General features: G+C 39.7%; 1 protein-coding gene across 3 annotated transcripts in view; it reads left to right on the top strand.

Moving 5' to 3' along the window:
- LOC134740475 (uncharacterized) overlaps positions 1-17565 on the top strand; it is a 91367-nt gene that overhangs the window by 25149 nt on the left and 48653 nt on the right. The window contains exon 1 of one of the 3 annotated variants that reach the window (XM_063672951.1): positions 6596-6800. The exons of the other annotated variants lie outside the window; for them this stretch is intronic. Coding sequence (XP_063529021.1) covers positions 6773-6800 — 28 coding nt within the window. The 5' untranslated portion in view covers positions 6596-6772. Of the gene's footprint in view, positions 1-6595; positions 6801-17565 lie in introns of those variants that run through there. 3 annotated transcript variants of the gene reach the window in all.

Below are 17565 nucleotides of genomic sequence, written 5' to 3'. Positions count from 1 at the left end.
TTAACATGTGCCACAAATTAACGCCAAGGCCGCCAAGTGCGCGTACGCAGGCGAATCGATCTAATGCGATATGCGATAAACCACAGCGCGCATTGTTTACAAAGTGCATCTGTGCGGTCGCGGGAAAAACGCAGTAAAATCCAAGACCAAGGGGACAACGCCGTCCTGGAAACGGAGGCAAATCTTAAAACTTAAATATGCGATTAAGTCCCGTTTTACAATTTAATAATTAATAACGCAGTAAACTTATCTAAGGTTGTCGAGTTGCAACTTGCGATTGTGTCTTGATAATAAGGACAAATGACAATGTTGATGTGGTTGATTGTCTTGAAAAATCAATGTGGGCACGAAAATAATTTTAAGTGGAATTTTGCTTTCAATCGTACAACCGCAACGTAGACTTTTTATACTCCATTTTCACTTGTGATGACTTCTCATCTTCAGCGTTGTAAGCATTACGGAACGAACTATATTATTCACCGAGATTTAGTTTGGTCCACTGCAAACGAATGTATATTGTGTACTATCCCTACTGCAGCTTTATGGATTCCATCTGTATTGTTTCTAATCTAAGGACTTAAATTAAAACCTTAAGTTCTAAGCGGCCGTCGCCTTTCCTATAAAGTGGTTCCCAATCAGAAACTTTAACTATATATAAAGTTTATAAAGGGTATATCTCTTTAACTCTTTATTACAAGTCCACATGCCGCCGAGTGTAACCCCCTTTAACCCCCCACGCCATCGCCACTATCTTCGAACCTGTGCTATCCTCATCTAGGTACTCCTAATTTGTCATGCAATTCGACTGCCGTTCGGTAGTAGATACCATCGAGCCGGTGGTATTTGCCTGCTATACGTTTAGTACCTTGGGTCATCTTGATCACCTTAAAGTTTTCATTTACTTATTTCACCTTTTGGCCCGGTGTTTCTTAAAACAACATTTGGTGTATAATTAATGACTATGTGACCAGAACATGATTGCATTACCGTAACATTAGAACCAGACCATTCAGGTTCCCTAATAGCTGCCCTCGTGCCCTTAATTATAGATTTAATTAGTAATATGCATTCCAGAGCGTTATGATCCAATTTTGCTTCTGCCAAATATTGTGCATTTATGATTTGAATCGATCGTTGCTATTAGATCTTAGTTGCGTTGGTGCGTCGGTTTATATCACTACAGGTGCATTCTACGAGAATGTCCCTTTCGAAACGCCGTTCTTCTAATAGTTCTAAGAAAATGACATTGGGTCTGGTATTTTCGAGCTTTACGGATTTGATTGGATTAGCTTCCAATGCTTCCATACAAGGCAAAAGCATTTCGTAAGGGACATTCTCGGATTTTCATACTGTTTCAACCTATCGATAGAGTGATTCTTGAGGAAGTGTATAATTTGTTGACTAGTAGTTGTAAGTATATCTCCTCTACGACTGATTTTCTGTGACTAAGACACTGACCACATGCATGCATAATAATTTAACTATGGGGAAAACGTGCAGCACTATACCGCGTATTAGTCCGCGTAGGTATTGTTAATTATCTTGAGCCACAATTTTTTTTGGGAGTTAATATGTAACTAATAGTATGAGAATGTACGCTCACCAGCATCGCTCATTAAAGATGGAAGGAAAAGAGCGGTGGAAGTCATTTATGGCAAAGGTCAGTTTGCCAGTTAGACTCTTGTCGGTGGAGCGATTTCGATATGTGTCGGTCCTCTCCTTGACAGCCTGATACGACACGACGTTGAGTTTTTCCTTTACTTGATCTATGTACATTCTCCTTGGTCTCCCCCTCCGTCTCCTTACCTCAACTCTCCCTTCAATTATGTTTTTGATAAATTCGTCGTATCGTAGCAGGTGTCCAAGAATCTTTCCTCTTCTTTTTGCTATGGTTCTCAACAAACTCCACTTCTCTCCTACCATGCGTAAAACCTCTTCATTTGTTTTCTTCTCCGTCCAGCTGACCTTTGCCATAAATGACTTCACTGTTACAATAAAAAAGTTCACATACACTGTTACTCTGTTACAGAGTGTGGTTTAATCGTTTTATAATTAAGCTGCTTTATTATCTATTAGCAGATTAAAGTATGATTCACACTTGATAGGTAAATAGTAAATGCATTGGAATTTGCGAAAGCGATAGAAGTAAAAATCCAATTATTCATTCTGAGTATTGTGACTATTACACGCTATACTTTACTTGAAGAACGTTTAATTGTTCTATCTATACATATTATAAAACAAAGTCCCTCGCCGCGTCTGTCTGTATGTCTGTGTGTTTATGATAAATAAGAGGCTCTGAATATAGGTGTAGGGTAGGTTTTGAAATTTAACATTAAACCAAATTAGTTGTAACGGCTTTTTGAGCTTCTACAGCATTCACCAATTCTATTGATCTGACTCTACCACACCCCTATGCCTTTGTCTTCCCCTAACATTACGGCCCAAAGAATCTGGAATTTTCTGGACTCAACGGGCATTAGTAATGATTGTAATAAACTTTAAAGGGCCGTCACAATAGATCACCGCATGGTCGACGTGACACTCAAAGGCCCACAACACGCCAATAATAATAATAATACCCCTACCTACTGACTGATGTTAACATAGGTTATCGTATCTCTTGTTATTCTAGATAACTACGATTCATAACGAAACAACAATAACAAATTCAAAAATCTGTCCAAGTATGTGTGTAAGTTGTACATACTTTATACATCGGGCGGATCAAACAATACTACTGTAATTTAATTAGACTTACTTAACACATAACGTATGTGATACTTCAAAATGATTACCATTATCCTTACAATAACAACTAGATTTTTCCAAACTGCGCCGCGGCGCCCTAGGGCGCCGTAAACAGTAGAGAGGGACGCCGTGACTGCCGTGACGCAATCCTCCTCAACATGTTACCTATCTATTTCGAATAGCCTAGATTAGGGCGCCGCCGCCGAAATTTTAAACTTGCAAGTTCGCCGCGGACTGAAAAAGATTGGGAAGCCCGGCCTCAATCACTTAATTATTGGCCATGGAGGGGCGACATTGCTTGTAGAATACCTGAGCAAGAAATACTAGTCAATTTAGAAGTAACCAAGGTACTCTGAAGTCCAGCAGAGCTGGGCGCTTCTTCATTTAAGCGGGTTGCCTCGGCTGTTCAATATAAACCGACTTGATTGTGAAGTACTGCTACAATAAGGTTTTAATGGCTGTTTTCCAACAGGTGCAATTCGAGACTCGATTGTTAACGCGATAGGTATCTGTTGTGAATGTTGTGATAACCTGAGGGCCGGGCTTCACTTCATACAATTTCTATCTTTTTTTCTCTCCCAAACTTTATATCTCACATGAACCTCATGAGGGTTGGGACAAATTCTTAACTTTTATTAACGCGTACGCATTAGAGTAAACATGAATACAATGGTATGTTGTGTTTGTTGTGAATTATATCACTGTATTTATAGATGTTCCGTTTATTTATTATTTATTTATAGATGTTCCTTTTATTTATTATTTATTTATAGATGTTCCTTTTATTTATTATTTATTTATAGATGTAATTTGTATTATATCTCTCATGCATTAATGATTCAAGTTATTTATATGCATAGACACAAGAGAAAGTTTTTGCTATTCACCAGCACGATCAGTGGCAAAAAAACAAATACCATATATTTTATTATTTTATTCTCTTTATTTATTATTTTTCTTATGTTAGGTTTTTTATAATATGCATATAAAAGTAAAATATAAAAACACTTACAAAACAATACAAAATACATATAAACAAATTATAAAAAACCTAACCTAGGGTGCCGCCAGCAGCGGGGCAGGGCCCAAGCTGCCGGTGGTCAGGGCCGCAGAGAGAGGAACCGGCGGACTATCCGCGCCGTGTCCAAGATCACCGCCTTCTGCATCTGACCCTTGATCCAACCACCTAGTGAGAGTCTCTCAAGGTGTTGGTCGAGACTCTTCGCTATGAGACCGTTCGCTGAAACGACTATCGGGACAATGATCGTCGAATCAACATCCCACATGGCGGTTATCTCGTGAGCCAAGTCTAGGTACTTACTGGACTTGTCCTTCTCGGCTTTCACGAGATTCTCATCATGGGGGATGGTGATGTCGACGAGCACGGCCCGGCGCTGCGATCGATCTATTATCACAATGTCAGGCTTATTGGCTACAATAGTCCTGTCAGTGATGATAGATCGATCCCAATAGAGCGTGGCACGACCATTTTCGAGAACTGGCACAGGTAAATACTTGTAGTACGGTACTTCGCAGTCCACAAGGCCGTATAGAAGAGCAAGCTGCTGGTGAATAATCCTGGCTACGAGATTATGTCTGTGCAAGTACTCGCCGTTAGCAAGATGAGAACAACCGGAAATGATATGCCTGAGTGACTCTCCGGGACGGCGGCATGCCCGACAAATGTCGACCGTACCGTCCTTCAGGATATATTTCCGATAGTTGTTCGTCATCATAACTTCGTCCGCAATTGCACAAGCAAAACCCTCGGTTTCTCCGAAGAGGTCCCCGAATCGTAACCAGTTCACCGACGCGAGCAGGTCTACATCGGGTCCCGTGAGGGCCTTGTAGAACCGCCCGTGTAGCACCTTACTCTCCCATACCGCCTTGCGGCCCGCAGCACTTTGTACCACAGGTTTGTGCCAGTTCTCGTTTGCCAAGTTCAAGTTTGTTTTATTTTATTATTATTATAACATAAATCACACATTATTCGATACAACAAAAAGATACAGTTACATACATCAAGTTACAATAAATTAAATTTTAACTTATAATATAACTTAATTGTGAATTTGGGATCATCAATGTTCAAGCGACCAGAAACGGAATATAAGCTTGATATTTTTTAAGAGCAGTTACGTTTGTACCCATTCATTGAAATCCAAAAAATGACTTATTCGAGTGTTGGATCTACAATCCAGGATGTCGAAAAATTTTAAAAGTTTAAGCACAGTGGTTGCAGTAATATGGTTTGTGAGTCATTGAACCAAAGGTCGCTCAGTTTCAAGCAAAGATAGATATAACTCCGTAATAGATGGATACAGTCTAAGGAAAAAACGTGCCTCGAAAATCAAGAAAATTTGATTCTCGTTCAGAGGGCGCTACTAGTTTTGGCCTACAGTCGTATAGATGGCGTTGACGGTTTCGTTTGTTATTTAACAATTTTAACGCATATCACAGTGAAAGAACATGGGTCAAAATCATAAAAATAATTAATGCAAATAAAAAAAATCATTTATCTATATTTAAATACATTCTATCGTATTTTTATAAATCTTCATTTTTAGTTTTAAAGTGTGTCGACAGATGGCAGTGAATTTACTGGGGTTACAAAATTTACTATGACAGTACCGCTCTAGTATAAGTTACTCTATGGTTTCAAGGAACAGACGGGCCACAAACGTCACAGCCAGACTATACCTGGGTTTCCCTGGGACATTGACGTCATCAATTAATTCAATAATAATACAATACAAATACTCTTTATTGCACACCTCATTACAGAAAACAATACAAATAATACGGAAAAGAAAATGTTAAACAACAGGCGGGCGCTAACTTATTTAATGTAAACCTACTCAGTTTTTATTTTATTTTTTGCTTGATGACTCACTTATAAACTGGATAAGTTTTCCTTAAAAGCAAAAATAGGTGGTAATACCGTCATTGCATGTTTTAAGGGCGAAATTTGTATAATCTTATTTGTACAAGGTTGTTGAATATTGACGTAGGTCGGTACTCGGTAAGTACGCCACGAAAGATTGGAATGCAATATCTTTGTAGGTTCGTATAAGTATACTGTATAAGAGCAGCTTAAATTAAACACTTATAATTTATTAGATTATTTTAAATCGGGTCACTCACGTATTATTAAGTCGAATAGACCCGACCCGAGTGACCCAATTTAAAACAATCTAATATGTTTGAGTCTCACGGGAGCGTATACTTATAATTTAGATATGACAGATCAAATGATAAGATTTCGCATTCAAACTAAAACGAATTAATACGTAAATTTGTGTGATGAATCGTTCAAGGCTACGGATACCGCTTACCACCAGGTAGGCCATACTTACCCACCCGGGTATGTCCTTAAACTACGCTCAAAAGGTATGGGCACTGAATGTCATCTCGCTTTGTGTGGTAGGGCACAGCACAGCGGATGTCATTCCAGATCTAGAGCAGAGCCCGACTGGGGAAGTACCTCCACCTTACAGAAAAGCGCAGCCAAATAACACTAGACCCTACTCATAGTGTTGTGTTCCTGCCGGTGAGTAAGATTGCCAGAGCTCAACGAGGGTGCGGAGTGTTAGGGTCGGCAACGCATGTAACTCCTCTGGAGTTGCAGGCGTACATAGGCAACGGAGACTGCTTAGCATCAGGCGGGCCGTATGCTTGTTTGCCACTGACGTAGTATTAAAAAAAACCCTCATTTGCAACCATTGTGACAAAAAATGAGAAAAAGTTTATATAACCTTCAGGGAGTGATGTACAGTACAAGTACAAGTGCAAGGTCTTCCGTCTACACTCGGCAGCAATGGCTTTACTTAGTCGTAATTGAGATGAATGGCAGCCGTGCCCGTTCGAGGAAAATACGTCACTGTGCGGTTTTAGCGTAATTATTTCCAATTAAATTTATATAATGTCTGTTTACTTGAGCATGTTGTTGGTTCAGTTTGAGCCGCGACGTGACGCGAACTGGTCGCTCGCATGTGTCCTGGAGTCCATGGAACTGTTGTGAATGTGTGAGAACGTGAATACTGAACAGTGTAAGTGTTAGATTGTTAAGCAGACGGGTGATTCCTCTTTAAAAGGTTACCAAGCAAGCAGAAAGCCCACCGCGAACACCGAAATTCGTAAAATTACTCTTTTACTCCAATTAAGGCCGTAATTAGAGTGGCAGAGATTTGCTCGAAATTTACGAACTTCGATTTTCGCGGTTATAGCCTAGGAAACGATTGGTGCTTTGCGATAATGGGTTTGTTGCGAAAATCAAAAGTATACATTACCAGCCGGTAATTTATCCTTCATATCCGAATGACCTGGAAAAAATCTCCGAAATTGTCATTATTTATGAGTAGATCTTGTCATTGATCTTGTACTTGAGTTATGAGTAGGTTTGATGGCTCCTCTACACGATGGGCCTCCATACCACAGATTAATAAATAGTTACTACGTAACAGATACATCATTCCCATACAAAAGCGAAAATACCTACTCTATAATAGCCTACAAAATCTTAATAATAATACCTGCTGCTCAGGACGAGAAGAAATGTACCATAAGTATGCGCACAAAGAGTCGAGACTGCCTTGCTCGCCGTGCGAGCCACGTGCCAACGCGTCATCGTAAGAATGCGCTAGGGTTGTACTGTTACTTATGTTATTATTGTAATAAAACGAATGTTGCGAATCAACCATATTTTATATTAGTCAATCAAATATTTAAAAACAACACTCATAATACCTGACTCAAAAAACTCCTTAATTTACGATTTATCTACTTATGTTCAAAGAAATAAATAGTGACAAAATTCATAAAGATAGATTTAAAATACTACTCACCTTTCTTCGTCTCTCGGAAAAGTCGGAAATGAAAAAACCGGCCAAGTGCGAGTCGGACTCGCCCACCGAGGGTTCCGTACTTTTTAGTATTTGTTGTTATAGCGGCAACAGAAATACATCATCTGTGAAAATTTCAACTGTCTAGCTATCACGGTTCATGAGATACAGCCTGGTGACAGACGGACAGCGGCAGCGGAGTCTTAGTAATAGCATAGAGTAACTTATACTAGAGCGGTATTGTCATAGTAAATTTTGTAACCCCAGTAAATTCACTGCCATCTGTCGACACACTTTAAAACTAAAAATGAAGATTTATAAAAATACGATAGAATGTATTTAAATATAGATAAATGATCTTTTTTATTTGCATTAATTATTTTTATTATTTTGACCCATGTTCTTTCACTGATATGCGTTAAAATTGTTAAATAACAACAAACGAAACCGTCAACGCCATCTATACGACTGTAGGCCAAAACTAGTAGCGCCCTCTGAACGAGAATCAAATTTTCTTGATTTTCGAGGCACGTTTTTTCCTTAGACTGTATCCATCTATTACGGAGTTATATCTATCTTTGGTAATAGGGTGCCGTTTTTACCCTTTGGGTAAGGAACCCTAAAAAAACGACAAATTTTCTTTTGTTTTTTGACTTTTACACCCATCTACTGCACAATAATTACGTGGTTTCGGCATTTCGAAGCGTAAGCGCGGGAAACGTGTGGTGCGAGCGCTCAGGCGGGCGTTCGGCGGCCCTCTGTCGATTATATCGTCGACGATACGCCGAGCGGTAGGCATATAGCGCGTGGCTTTGAGCGAGTGAAGGAGGCCTGTCCATACTGACCCACTGAGATGGGCCAGCGTGTAGAGAGGGTAGTGGTGTCGGATGGCTTATGGCACGGCGGGGTGGCGATGGGATGGCCACGGTGTCGGTTTTTCGTCCTTACAGCAAAGGTTATCCTCGTGAGTCCCCGTGTACTTGTACAAATTAAATTCGAGTTTTGAACTCTTAGAAATAAAAGAAATTTCCAAATTCAGAAGCCCAAAAAATGCCCTGGGTCTTACGAGGCTAGGCTTGGATCCCAAAAAACGACAGCATTTAAACAAAAGATATGTAGCGATTACTTTCTAGCACAGTTTCGAGGACAGAGGTAATGGACGCCACAAGGCAATGTTTACTACCGAGTACCGACTGGCTGGACTACATATATATTAATAATAGCACCAATTAAATTCTAGTAAACAAATAGCATTGTCGTGCGCGAGCCTGAATCATCAGCGTTGATTACGATCATCGTATTAGCGTAAGCGTTGTCTCGGCTTTTTGCCACGGCTCACTAATGGTGGCCATACACCATCCTTCCGCAACCTGAAGACTTTGCTAGGCTTCGTGGAGGAGCTGGGGTGGTTAGAGTAGCGCTACCTCGTTTCACGCAAAATAGGCACATTGGATGTCGAGTTGCGGAAAATGCCCAGCAAAACTAACTAACTAACTAACACCATCCTTACTATCGTCCAATCGGCATGACGCTACCGATTGGATCAGTTAGATCTGACCGTGTGTGGGAGCGGATTGGCATGACAGTTATACTTGACGGCACAATCTATTTTCGATTATTTTTGCTTGATCATGGCGATTGGACCGTGTATGGCGGTCGGCGATCGTCAATTCCATTAGTCAAGATTTATGTCGGTGATCAGGGCACCGTGATCGGTAGCGTCCTGCCGATTGGACGATAGGAAGGATGGTGTATGGCTAACACAACTGAACGTCGCTGCCGATTGGACAATTAAACTGATCGTGTGTGGTGTTAGACGAACTGCAGGTGCAGATTGAATCAAGCCTGATGCAGCGTCATGCCGATTGGACGATAGGAAGCATGGTGTATGGCCACCATAACGTCCTGGAGCGAACAGCGATCGGACCTTTCGTTCCCACCTATGGTTTTCGCCTTAGCCGATGCCAGTCGCGCAATGTCGTTGCCAGGATGTTAGTATTACTAACGCAATCCTAGAGGCCCTACCGCGAAAAACGAAAATCTAAATTTCTTTACCTGTAGGCCTAGCACATGATTGGCGCGACAGTATCTCGCGGCGAGATAGACTACCCGTCCCTATTTAATTAACATAGTTAGAAAAAGACGGGTAGTCTATCTCGCCGCGAGATACTGTCGCGCCAATCATGTGCTAGCCCGGCTGAAAGGAGTTCTTTATCAAAACTACTTTGACAATATAATGACTAATGGGCGGCTGACGGATGCAAAATATATATCGACATCTTTTTTATAGATATCAAATCCCTAGAATGTGCCCCCGACTCCGCAAGTTATCACAGGATTGTTAATAATCTGTCCGAAAATATTTCTTAAAACACAAATAATTAGAAAATAAGTTTAAATTTAGGTTTTTCTATATTTGTTATGCATGCGGTGTTTACCTGTAAGTAATTGTGACACCACTCCTTACATGTATTAGCTTAGTACGTTAATTATTAATGTATCGATGTCAACAATTGTTGGTAAACCTTAAATAAATAAAATAAAAAATAAAATTACTTATTATACCTAGAATGAAACTGCTTCATTGAAAATAAATTAAATAAAACAAATGAAAAACAAGGTGTAAAAGGTTCAATGAATCCTTACGTTGTAAACAAGCAAGGTAAAAGATTGCCGTTTGTTTTGTTTGATACAACTCGTAACAGGACAAATACAATACAAAATTGTACCACAACCAAAAGGTACCACATTGTCGGTTGTCGATAAGGTTGATTTCAAATTGAATCTATGTATATGGAAAATGGAAATAGCGCCTTGATGAAATACAATACAAAATTGTACCACAACCAAAAGGTACCACATTGTCGGTTGTCGATAAGGTTGATTTCAAATTGAATCTATGTATATGGAAAATGGAAATAGCGCCTTGATGAAATACAATACAAAATTGTACCACAACCAAAAGGTACCACATTGTCGGTTGTCGATAAGGTTGATTTCAAATTGAATCTATGTATATGGAAAATGGAAATAGCGCCTTGATGAAATACAATACAAAATTGTACTACAACCAAAAGGTACCACATTGTCGGTTGTCGATAAGGTTGATTTCAAATTGAATCTATGTATATGGAAAATGGAAATAGCGCCTTGATGAAATACAATACAAAATTGTACTACAACCAAAAGGTACCACATTGTCGGTTGTCGATAAGGTTGATTTCAAATTGAATCTATGTATATGGAAAATGGAAATAGCGCCTTGATGAAATACAATACAAAATTGTACTACAACCAAAAGGTACCACATTGTCGGTTGTCAATAAGGTTGATTTCAAATTGAATCTATGGAAAATGGAAATAGCGCCTTATTGACAACCGACAATAAGTACCCTTTTAATTGAGAATGGCACAAATGTTCACGTAATATAACCGACGTACATGTTTAATCTTGTTTACTAGCTTCTGCTGCGCTATAAGTGAACAGTCGCCAGCGCCATCAGATATATCGGAGCGGCCAAGGTGCATATATCAATATCTGAACACGCCTCAATGAGGGCTACCGTTTTTGTGCTCACCAGTTGGCGCCACTGTAGATGTAGGTCCAGAAAAACAGATCTCAAAATTCTTCTATGCTTATTTTTATAAAATCAATAAGTACGTTAATACACAAAAGGTATTTTAACGTCTAAATGTGCCATTTTTTTAACCTGTTTAATTTTGCATATAATTTAGTTGGCACTTTTTTTAAACCACTAACATTTATTGAGCTATATCTATTGTTTATCATGATTAATCAAAGATGGACAAAGATTTACCACAATTATAAATAGGGAGTGAAAATTCCCAATAAAAAAGCTTGAAACCCCCAAAACTTCTATGCATTTGACATATTGAAAGACTTCCATCTACACTAGCGCCCCTAGCGGCGAAATTAAACGCGGTAGCCCTTATTGTCAAGACGTTAGAGTGCGTGTTCAGATATTGTGATAACCTCGGCCGCTCCGATATATCTGATGTCGACTGTACAATTTATCTCGGGCGGTTGGTGAATAAGTTACGCGGTTATTTACTTTTTTGTAGTAGAAGATAGTTTAGTTTTGGGACTAAAACTACATACAAATTTATTTTCGAGTTATTTTACGAATACAAAAGTACAAATGTTTGATAATACTGCTATTTTCAGCTGTTTATTGCAAATGATATAATTTGTGTGGGTATCATGGGCGTAGCCAGCATTCTTTAAGGGGTGGGGCAGAAGTAGGGGAGGCTGTTTCAACCGTACCCTGTTACCATACAGGGTACGGTTAAACCGCTCGAATATTTTCGATCTACAGGAGAGTGAGGGTTAGGGCAAAGATAGATATAACTCCGTAATAGATGGATACAGTCTAAGGAAAAAACGTGCCTCGAAAATCAAGAAAGTTTGATTCTCGCTCAGAGGGCGCTACTAGCATTGGCCTACTGTCGTATAGATGGCATTGACGATTTCGTTTGTTATTTAACAATTTTAACGCATATCAGTGAAAGAACATGGGTCAAAATCATAAAAATAATTAATGCAAATAAAAAAATCATTAATCCATATTTAAATACATGTTAGGGGAAAGAGGAGCGGATAAATAGTACTATGCCTTATGGGAAACGGTCGAAGAGATAGTTCAGATCCGGAAACCGCCATCAACTTTTAGTATGTTGTTGGGCATAGTATTGGGTCTCCAAAACTTGAAAATGACCAATTTAGATTTTTTTATACTTTAATGCAGTTGTTCTGGCAAATACCTATATTTTGGTACAATTTTTTTTTCATTTTTGGTCTGATTTTGATTTTTTGATATCTGTGTATGGCTTGAGACATCATCTTTAATATTATTGTAGTACATCGCTTTAACGTCCGACTTTTGGTTTGGTTGTAAAACCCAAATAATCGATTTTTTTTTACGTCATTTTCATTTATTTTGTAAATTGCTCTTAAACTACTAAAGTGTAGAAATTAAATATAGAATATTTAATTGGCTTTCATTTAATACCCCGCATGTGTATGTGCAATGCAGTTTGGGAGCAATATGGAATATTCGCAAAGAGGCGGGAGTCATTCCGCTGAAGTAGATGGCCGGTACCGCTGTCTCCCGGCAATTTTGGAAACCCAATACTAAATAACATACTAAAAGTTGAAAGCGGTTTCCGGATCTGAACTATATTACCATAAGGCAAATCATATTACGATTCAAAGATTTTTTTCGAGTCGATACTTTTACGGAGTATTTCAATTATTAGTTTTAGTGTACGTAGGCTGTTTTGTTTCGAACCCTGGTTTATTTTTATTGGTAAACCAGGGGTTGAGTGCAGTAGTAACAGAAACATTTTTTTTCCTTACTATCTTGTAGTTGTGAGAATAGCACAAGACTAGGGTAGATTTAATAATTAATAGGTACTAACAAGGAAGAAAAAAAGCCTGTAAATAATCTAACTTCAGGCCTGTCCAGACGAAGACAATTTTTCCCTAATCTGACTAAATTCTAATTAAAGTAAAAAAAAACTCGGATGTATAATCACCACTATTTCTTAGTTATTAGTTATGGTACCATTGGTACCTCAAGCTTATAAAAACTGTAAAAAAAAAAAAAAAAATGTACATACATACATACATACATATAATCACGCCTATTTCCCGGAGGGGTAGGCAGAGACCACGGATTTCCACTTGCTACGATCCTGACATACCTCTTTCGCTTCCTTCACTTTCATAACATTCCTCATACACGCTCGCCGGTTTAGGGTGCTCTTGACCTGGCCTTTCTTCAGGATTTCCCCGATCTGATCAGAGAAAGTCCGCCGAGGTCTGCCCCTTCCAACTCCCGTTTCTACCTCTCCCTTATACACTCTCTTTGTTAGCCTTCTTTCACTCATTCTTTCCACGTGTCCAAACCATCTCAACATACCTTTCTCAATTTTTGTCACTACATCTTCGCTCAGTCCACACTTTTCCCTTATCACACTGTTCCTAATTCTATCTTGTAATCTCACACCACACACACTTCTCAACGCTCTCATTTCTACTGCATTCACTTGGCTCTGATGCCTCTTCTGCCATACCCAACTTTCGCTACCATACATAAGTGTAGGCACCAGCACCCCTCTATGCACAGCCAACCGTGCCTTTTGCGACACCTTCTGGCTGCTCATAAAAGCGTTAAGTGCCCCATTCACGCGATTTCCAGCACTCACTCTCCTTTCAATATCTTTATCATGCTTACCGTTCCTAGTGAATAATGTTCCCAGATACACAAACTCTTTCACTTGTTCTACTCTTTCTTGACCAATCAAAATTTCACAGTTTGTCATATATTCCTCCTTTTCAAATACCATAACTTTCGTCTTACTTACATTTATTTTCATTCCTTTCCTTTCAAAAGATCCATGCATTCTAGTTACCATCTCCTGCAACTCTTCACCCGATGACGCTAGCAATACCAGGTCATCAGCGTAAAGAAGACATTTGACGGGTAACCCACTCATTCTCAGCCCACATTCATCATTTCTCAAATCATGCAAACTACTGTCCATGAACAGATTAAACAGCCACGGTGACGCTACACACCCCTGCCTAACACCCTTTTCGATGCTAAACCACTCAGTGTACGACCCGTTTACCCTCACACAAGCACTGGAATCCTCATAGAGCGATTTCAGTGCCTGAATGAGACGGCCGCTCAATCCATACACCGACAGTACCGACCAAAGTTCATTCCTTACCACTCTGTCATAAGCCTTTTCCAAATCCACGAAAGCGCAATAGACCTTCTGACCTTTGGCCAAATACTTTTCGGCTATGCATCGCAAGGAAAAGACTTGATCCGTACATCCCATACCCTTTCGGAATCCCGCTTGTGCATCCCATACTTTCTCATCGGTTTCTTTCACTACTCTTTCAATCAATATCTTTGCATACAATTTGCCGACGACGCTGAGTAAGCTAATGCCTCTGTAGTTTTTGCAATCCAGTTGTGATCCCTTTCCTTTGTAAAGAGGTACAATGATGGCCTTGCACCAGTCCCTGGGCACTTGACCGGTTCTGAAGCACATATTGAAAAGGCGGTACAACTGACTTGCTACAATGCCTTGTCCAGCTTTCAGCATCTCGACAGAAACTCTATCATACCCTGCAGCCTTCCCTGATTTCATTCCTTTCAACGCTTTCACAATTTCATCCATGCTAATACTATCTTCGTTCTCCGACACGTTTTCAATGCTTTCTTTCAACTCCGAAATTGACGTACTTGCCTCCTCTTTATCAAACAAACTTTCAAAATACTCTTTCCATCTTTCTAAGATGCATTCTTCCTCATTCACTAATCTTCCATTCTTGTCTTTTATTGACTTTAGCTCAGAATTCTGGGTGTTACCCCTGGCTAAACGAACGGACTTCCAGAAAAACTTTATATTTGTTTGGAAATCTTGAGAGAGCCTTTCTTCCATTTTATCTTTCTGTTCGTCTTTCTTTCTGTCTACTAACTCCTTTACTAACACTTTCATTCTTCTATAATCCTTTTTCGCTTCACTGACTTCGTCAAATGAAGCCGTGTGATTTCTTTGGTTAGCTCTTGTGGCTAACCAATCCAACCACAACTTTTTCTTCTTACACACTGCTTCTTGCACTTCTTTATCCCACCAAACATTCTTCTCCTTTTTTCCTTTGTGCCTCTTCCTTACTCCACATACTTCACTTGCCACACTTACTACTTTATTTTTAAAACTATTCCACAATTGTTCAGTCTCACTAATCTCATCCATACCATTGAATTCGGTTTTTAATCTACTCCTATACTCATCATTTACTCCTTCTTCTTGCAAATTTTCCACTTTTATTCTTTTTAACTCGACAGTAACTGTACAGGGTCGTTGTCTCCATCCTTTAAACAAGCCACTTAATCGGCACATTACCAGGAAGTGGTCAGAATGGATACCCGACCCTCGATACACCCTGGAGTCGATAACATTCTTCCTAATTCTTTCATCCACTATCACAAAGTCAATCATACTTTTCCTAACATTCTCCGCCTCTCGAGTGTATAAGTGTATCCTTTTGTGGTCAAACATCGTGTTTGTTACACAAAGGTTCCACTCTTGGCAAATTTCTAACACGCTCCTCCCATTATCATTCACTCTCTCGTCACCGTACATTCCAAGAACCTTTTCAAATCCGTCCCTTTTTATTCCTACCCAGCCATTGAAGTCACCTAACAAAACTAATCTTTCATTACTCTTACATACTTTCAAAACCTCTCTTAGTTCATCCCAAAATATCTGCCTTTCATCCCGAACGCGCTGTGAGATACTCGCACCCCGGTCTACTGGAGCGTAAACTCCTACCAAAAATATACGCATCATTCCCACTTTCAGTCTAATCCACATCAGTCTGGAATTCACACATTCAAATTCTCTCACACACTCAGCCATTCTTGCGGAAAGTACAACACCAACTCCCTGACAGGCGCGATCCGAACTAGGTACCCCAGACCAATACGCCGTGTAGGTTCCATGCAAGGTGGTATCGCATCCTTTCCGTTTCGTCTCATTAACACACAAAATATCAATTTTTCTCTCATCCATCATCTGCAAAACCTCATTTAATTTCTCTTCCATTCCTCCTCCAACATTCAGCGTAGCAAAGCGGCTCTCCGTGAGCCGCTTGTCGCCCCCGCGAGAAACGAGACGTGACGGGTGGCGTACCACGTCGCCGCCATATTTATAAACCTAGGGAAGAGCGGTGCCTCCCAACACAAGCATTGTTTTGCTTACCGGGCGGCCCCCGGCGGATCCCCTGTATCACAAAAATGTAAATTATTATAAAATAAAGAATTTTGTATTTTTTGTATTTTTTTGAAATTGTCCGGTCAAATCAGGCCTTGCAAACGCCAATTTGGCTTGCCGATTATGACCGATATTACCGATAAAATGGGGTGCAGATGCAGGAAAACCAATTTGTGACGCTAGTATTTGGGGGGCATTTTTTAATCGTTTAAATATTTTTTATTTTTTAAATATTTGAGCGTTCTAAATTGAACAAATGCCCCCAAACGCGAATACTAGCGTCATAAATTGGTATTCTTGTGTATGCACCTCAATTTTTTCAGTAATATCGGTCATAATCGGTGGTTGAAATCAGCGAGCCATATTGGCGTTTGCGTCCGCACCACCTGATTTCATCAGATTGGCGAAAAATTGCTCCCGTCTGGACTGGCCTTAACTTTGTCCGGAAATCGCAAATAACTCTAATAGACAAAAAACTATAAACTATAAAAGACACGATCTCTGTGCATGCGCGCTCGATTCGCGGAGTAATTTTTAAATTACCTAAATTAATATTTAATTTTCCGGTCAGAGACCAATAGCGGTCAGAGATCAGGGTGGGGCAACTGCCCCACCTTGCCCCACCGTGGCTACGCCCATGGTGGGTATTTTTTAAGAAATTATCAGGTAAATCGAATTTTAAGTTAAATTATCCCTATTCACGCCAGCCATCCCTATTCACCCCGGTTGACGGTACTCTTTTCTATAATACAATGTGTTTTATCAACCGGATGTATGATCGTATGTTACTCTCACCATGCAGACACATTCTAGATGTTTTTCAAACGGAACAGATTATCATTGCGTGCCATAACATAAGCAAGTTATATGACAACTACATTAAATTACTTACCTATTGTTGATCGTGCATCTTGCCTTCTTGCCACGCGGTGTTACTTACGAGTAAGAGTCCCCGGCGAGCTCGGCCGAATTGCACCTTCCCATACAAACGTAGTTCCGCTCTCATTTTAAACCTACGTGTTGGATTGTAATAAAACTTTGCACGTACAAAGACATGAAGTATATCTAGGTCTGTAATTAGTTTATATAGCTCCAGTTTATAAAATAAACGAAATAGAGCAAAAACAAGTTTTGTATGAAAAACTTAAATTGGGGTACT

This window comes from Cydia strobilella, chromosome 4 (genome assembly GCF_947568885.1).
Source record: "Cydia strobilella chromosome 4, ilCydStro3.1, whole genome shotgun sequence".
NCBI classification, from domain to species: domain Eukaryota; kingdom Metazoa; phylum Arthropoda; class Insecta; order Lepidoptera; family Tortricidae; genus Cydia; species Cydia strobilella.
Note: the sequence above shows the minus strand (reverse complement) of the source record. Positions and strands in the feature narration are given on the sequence as shown.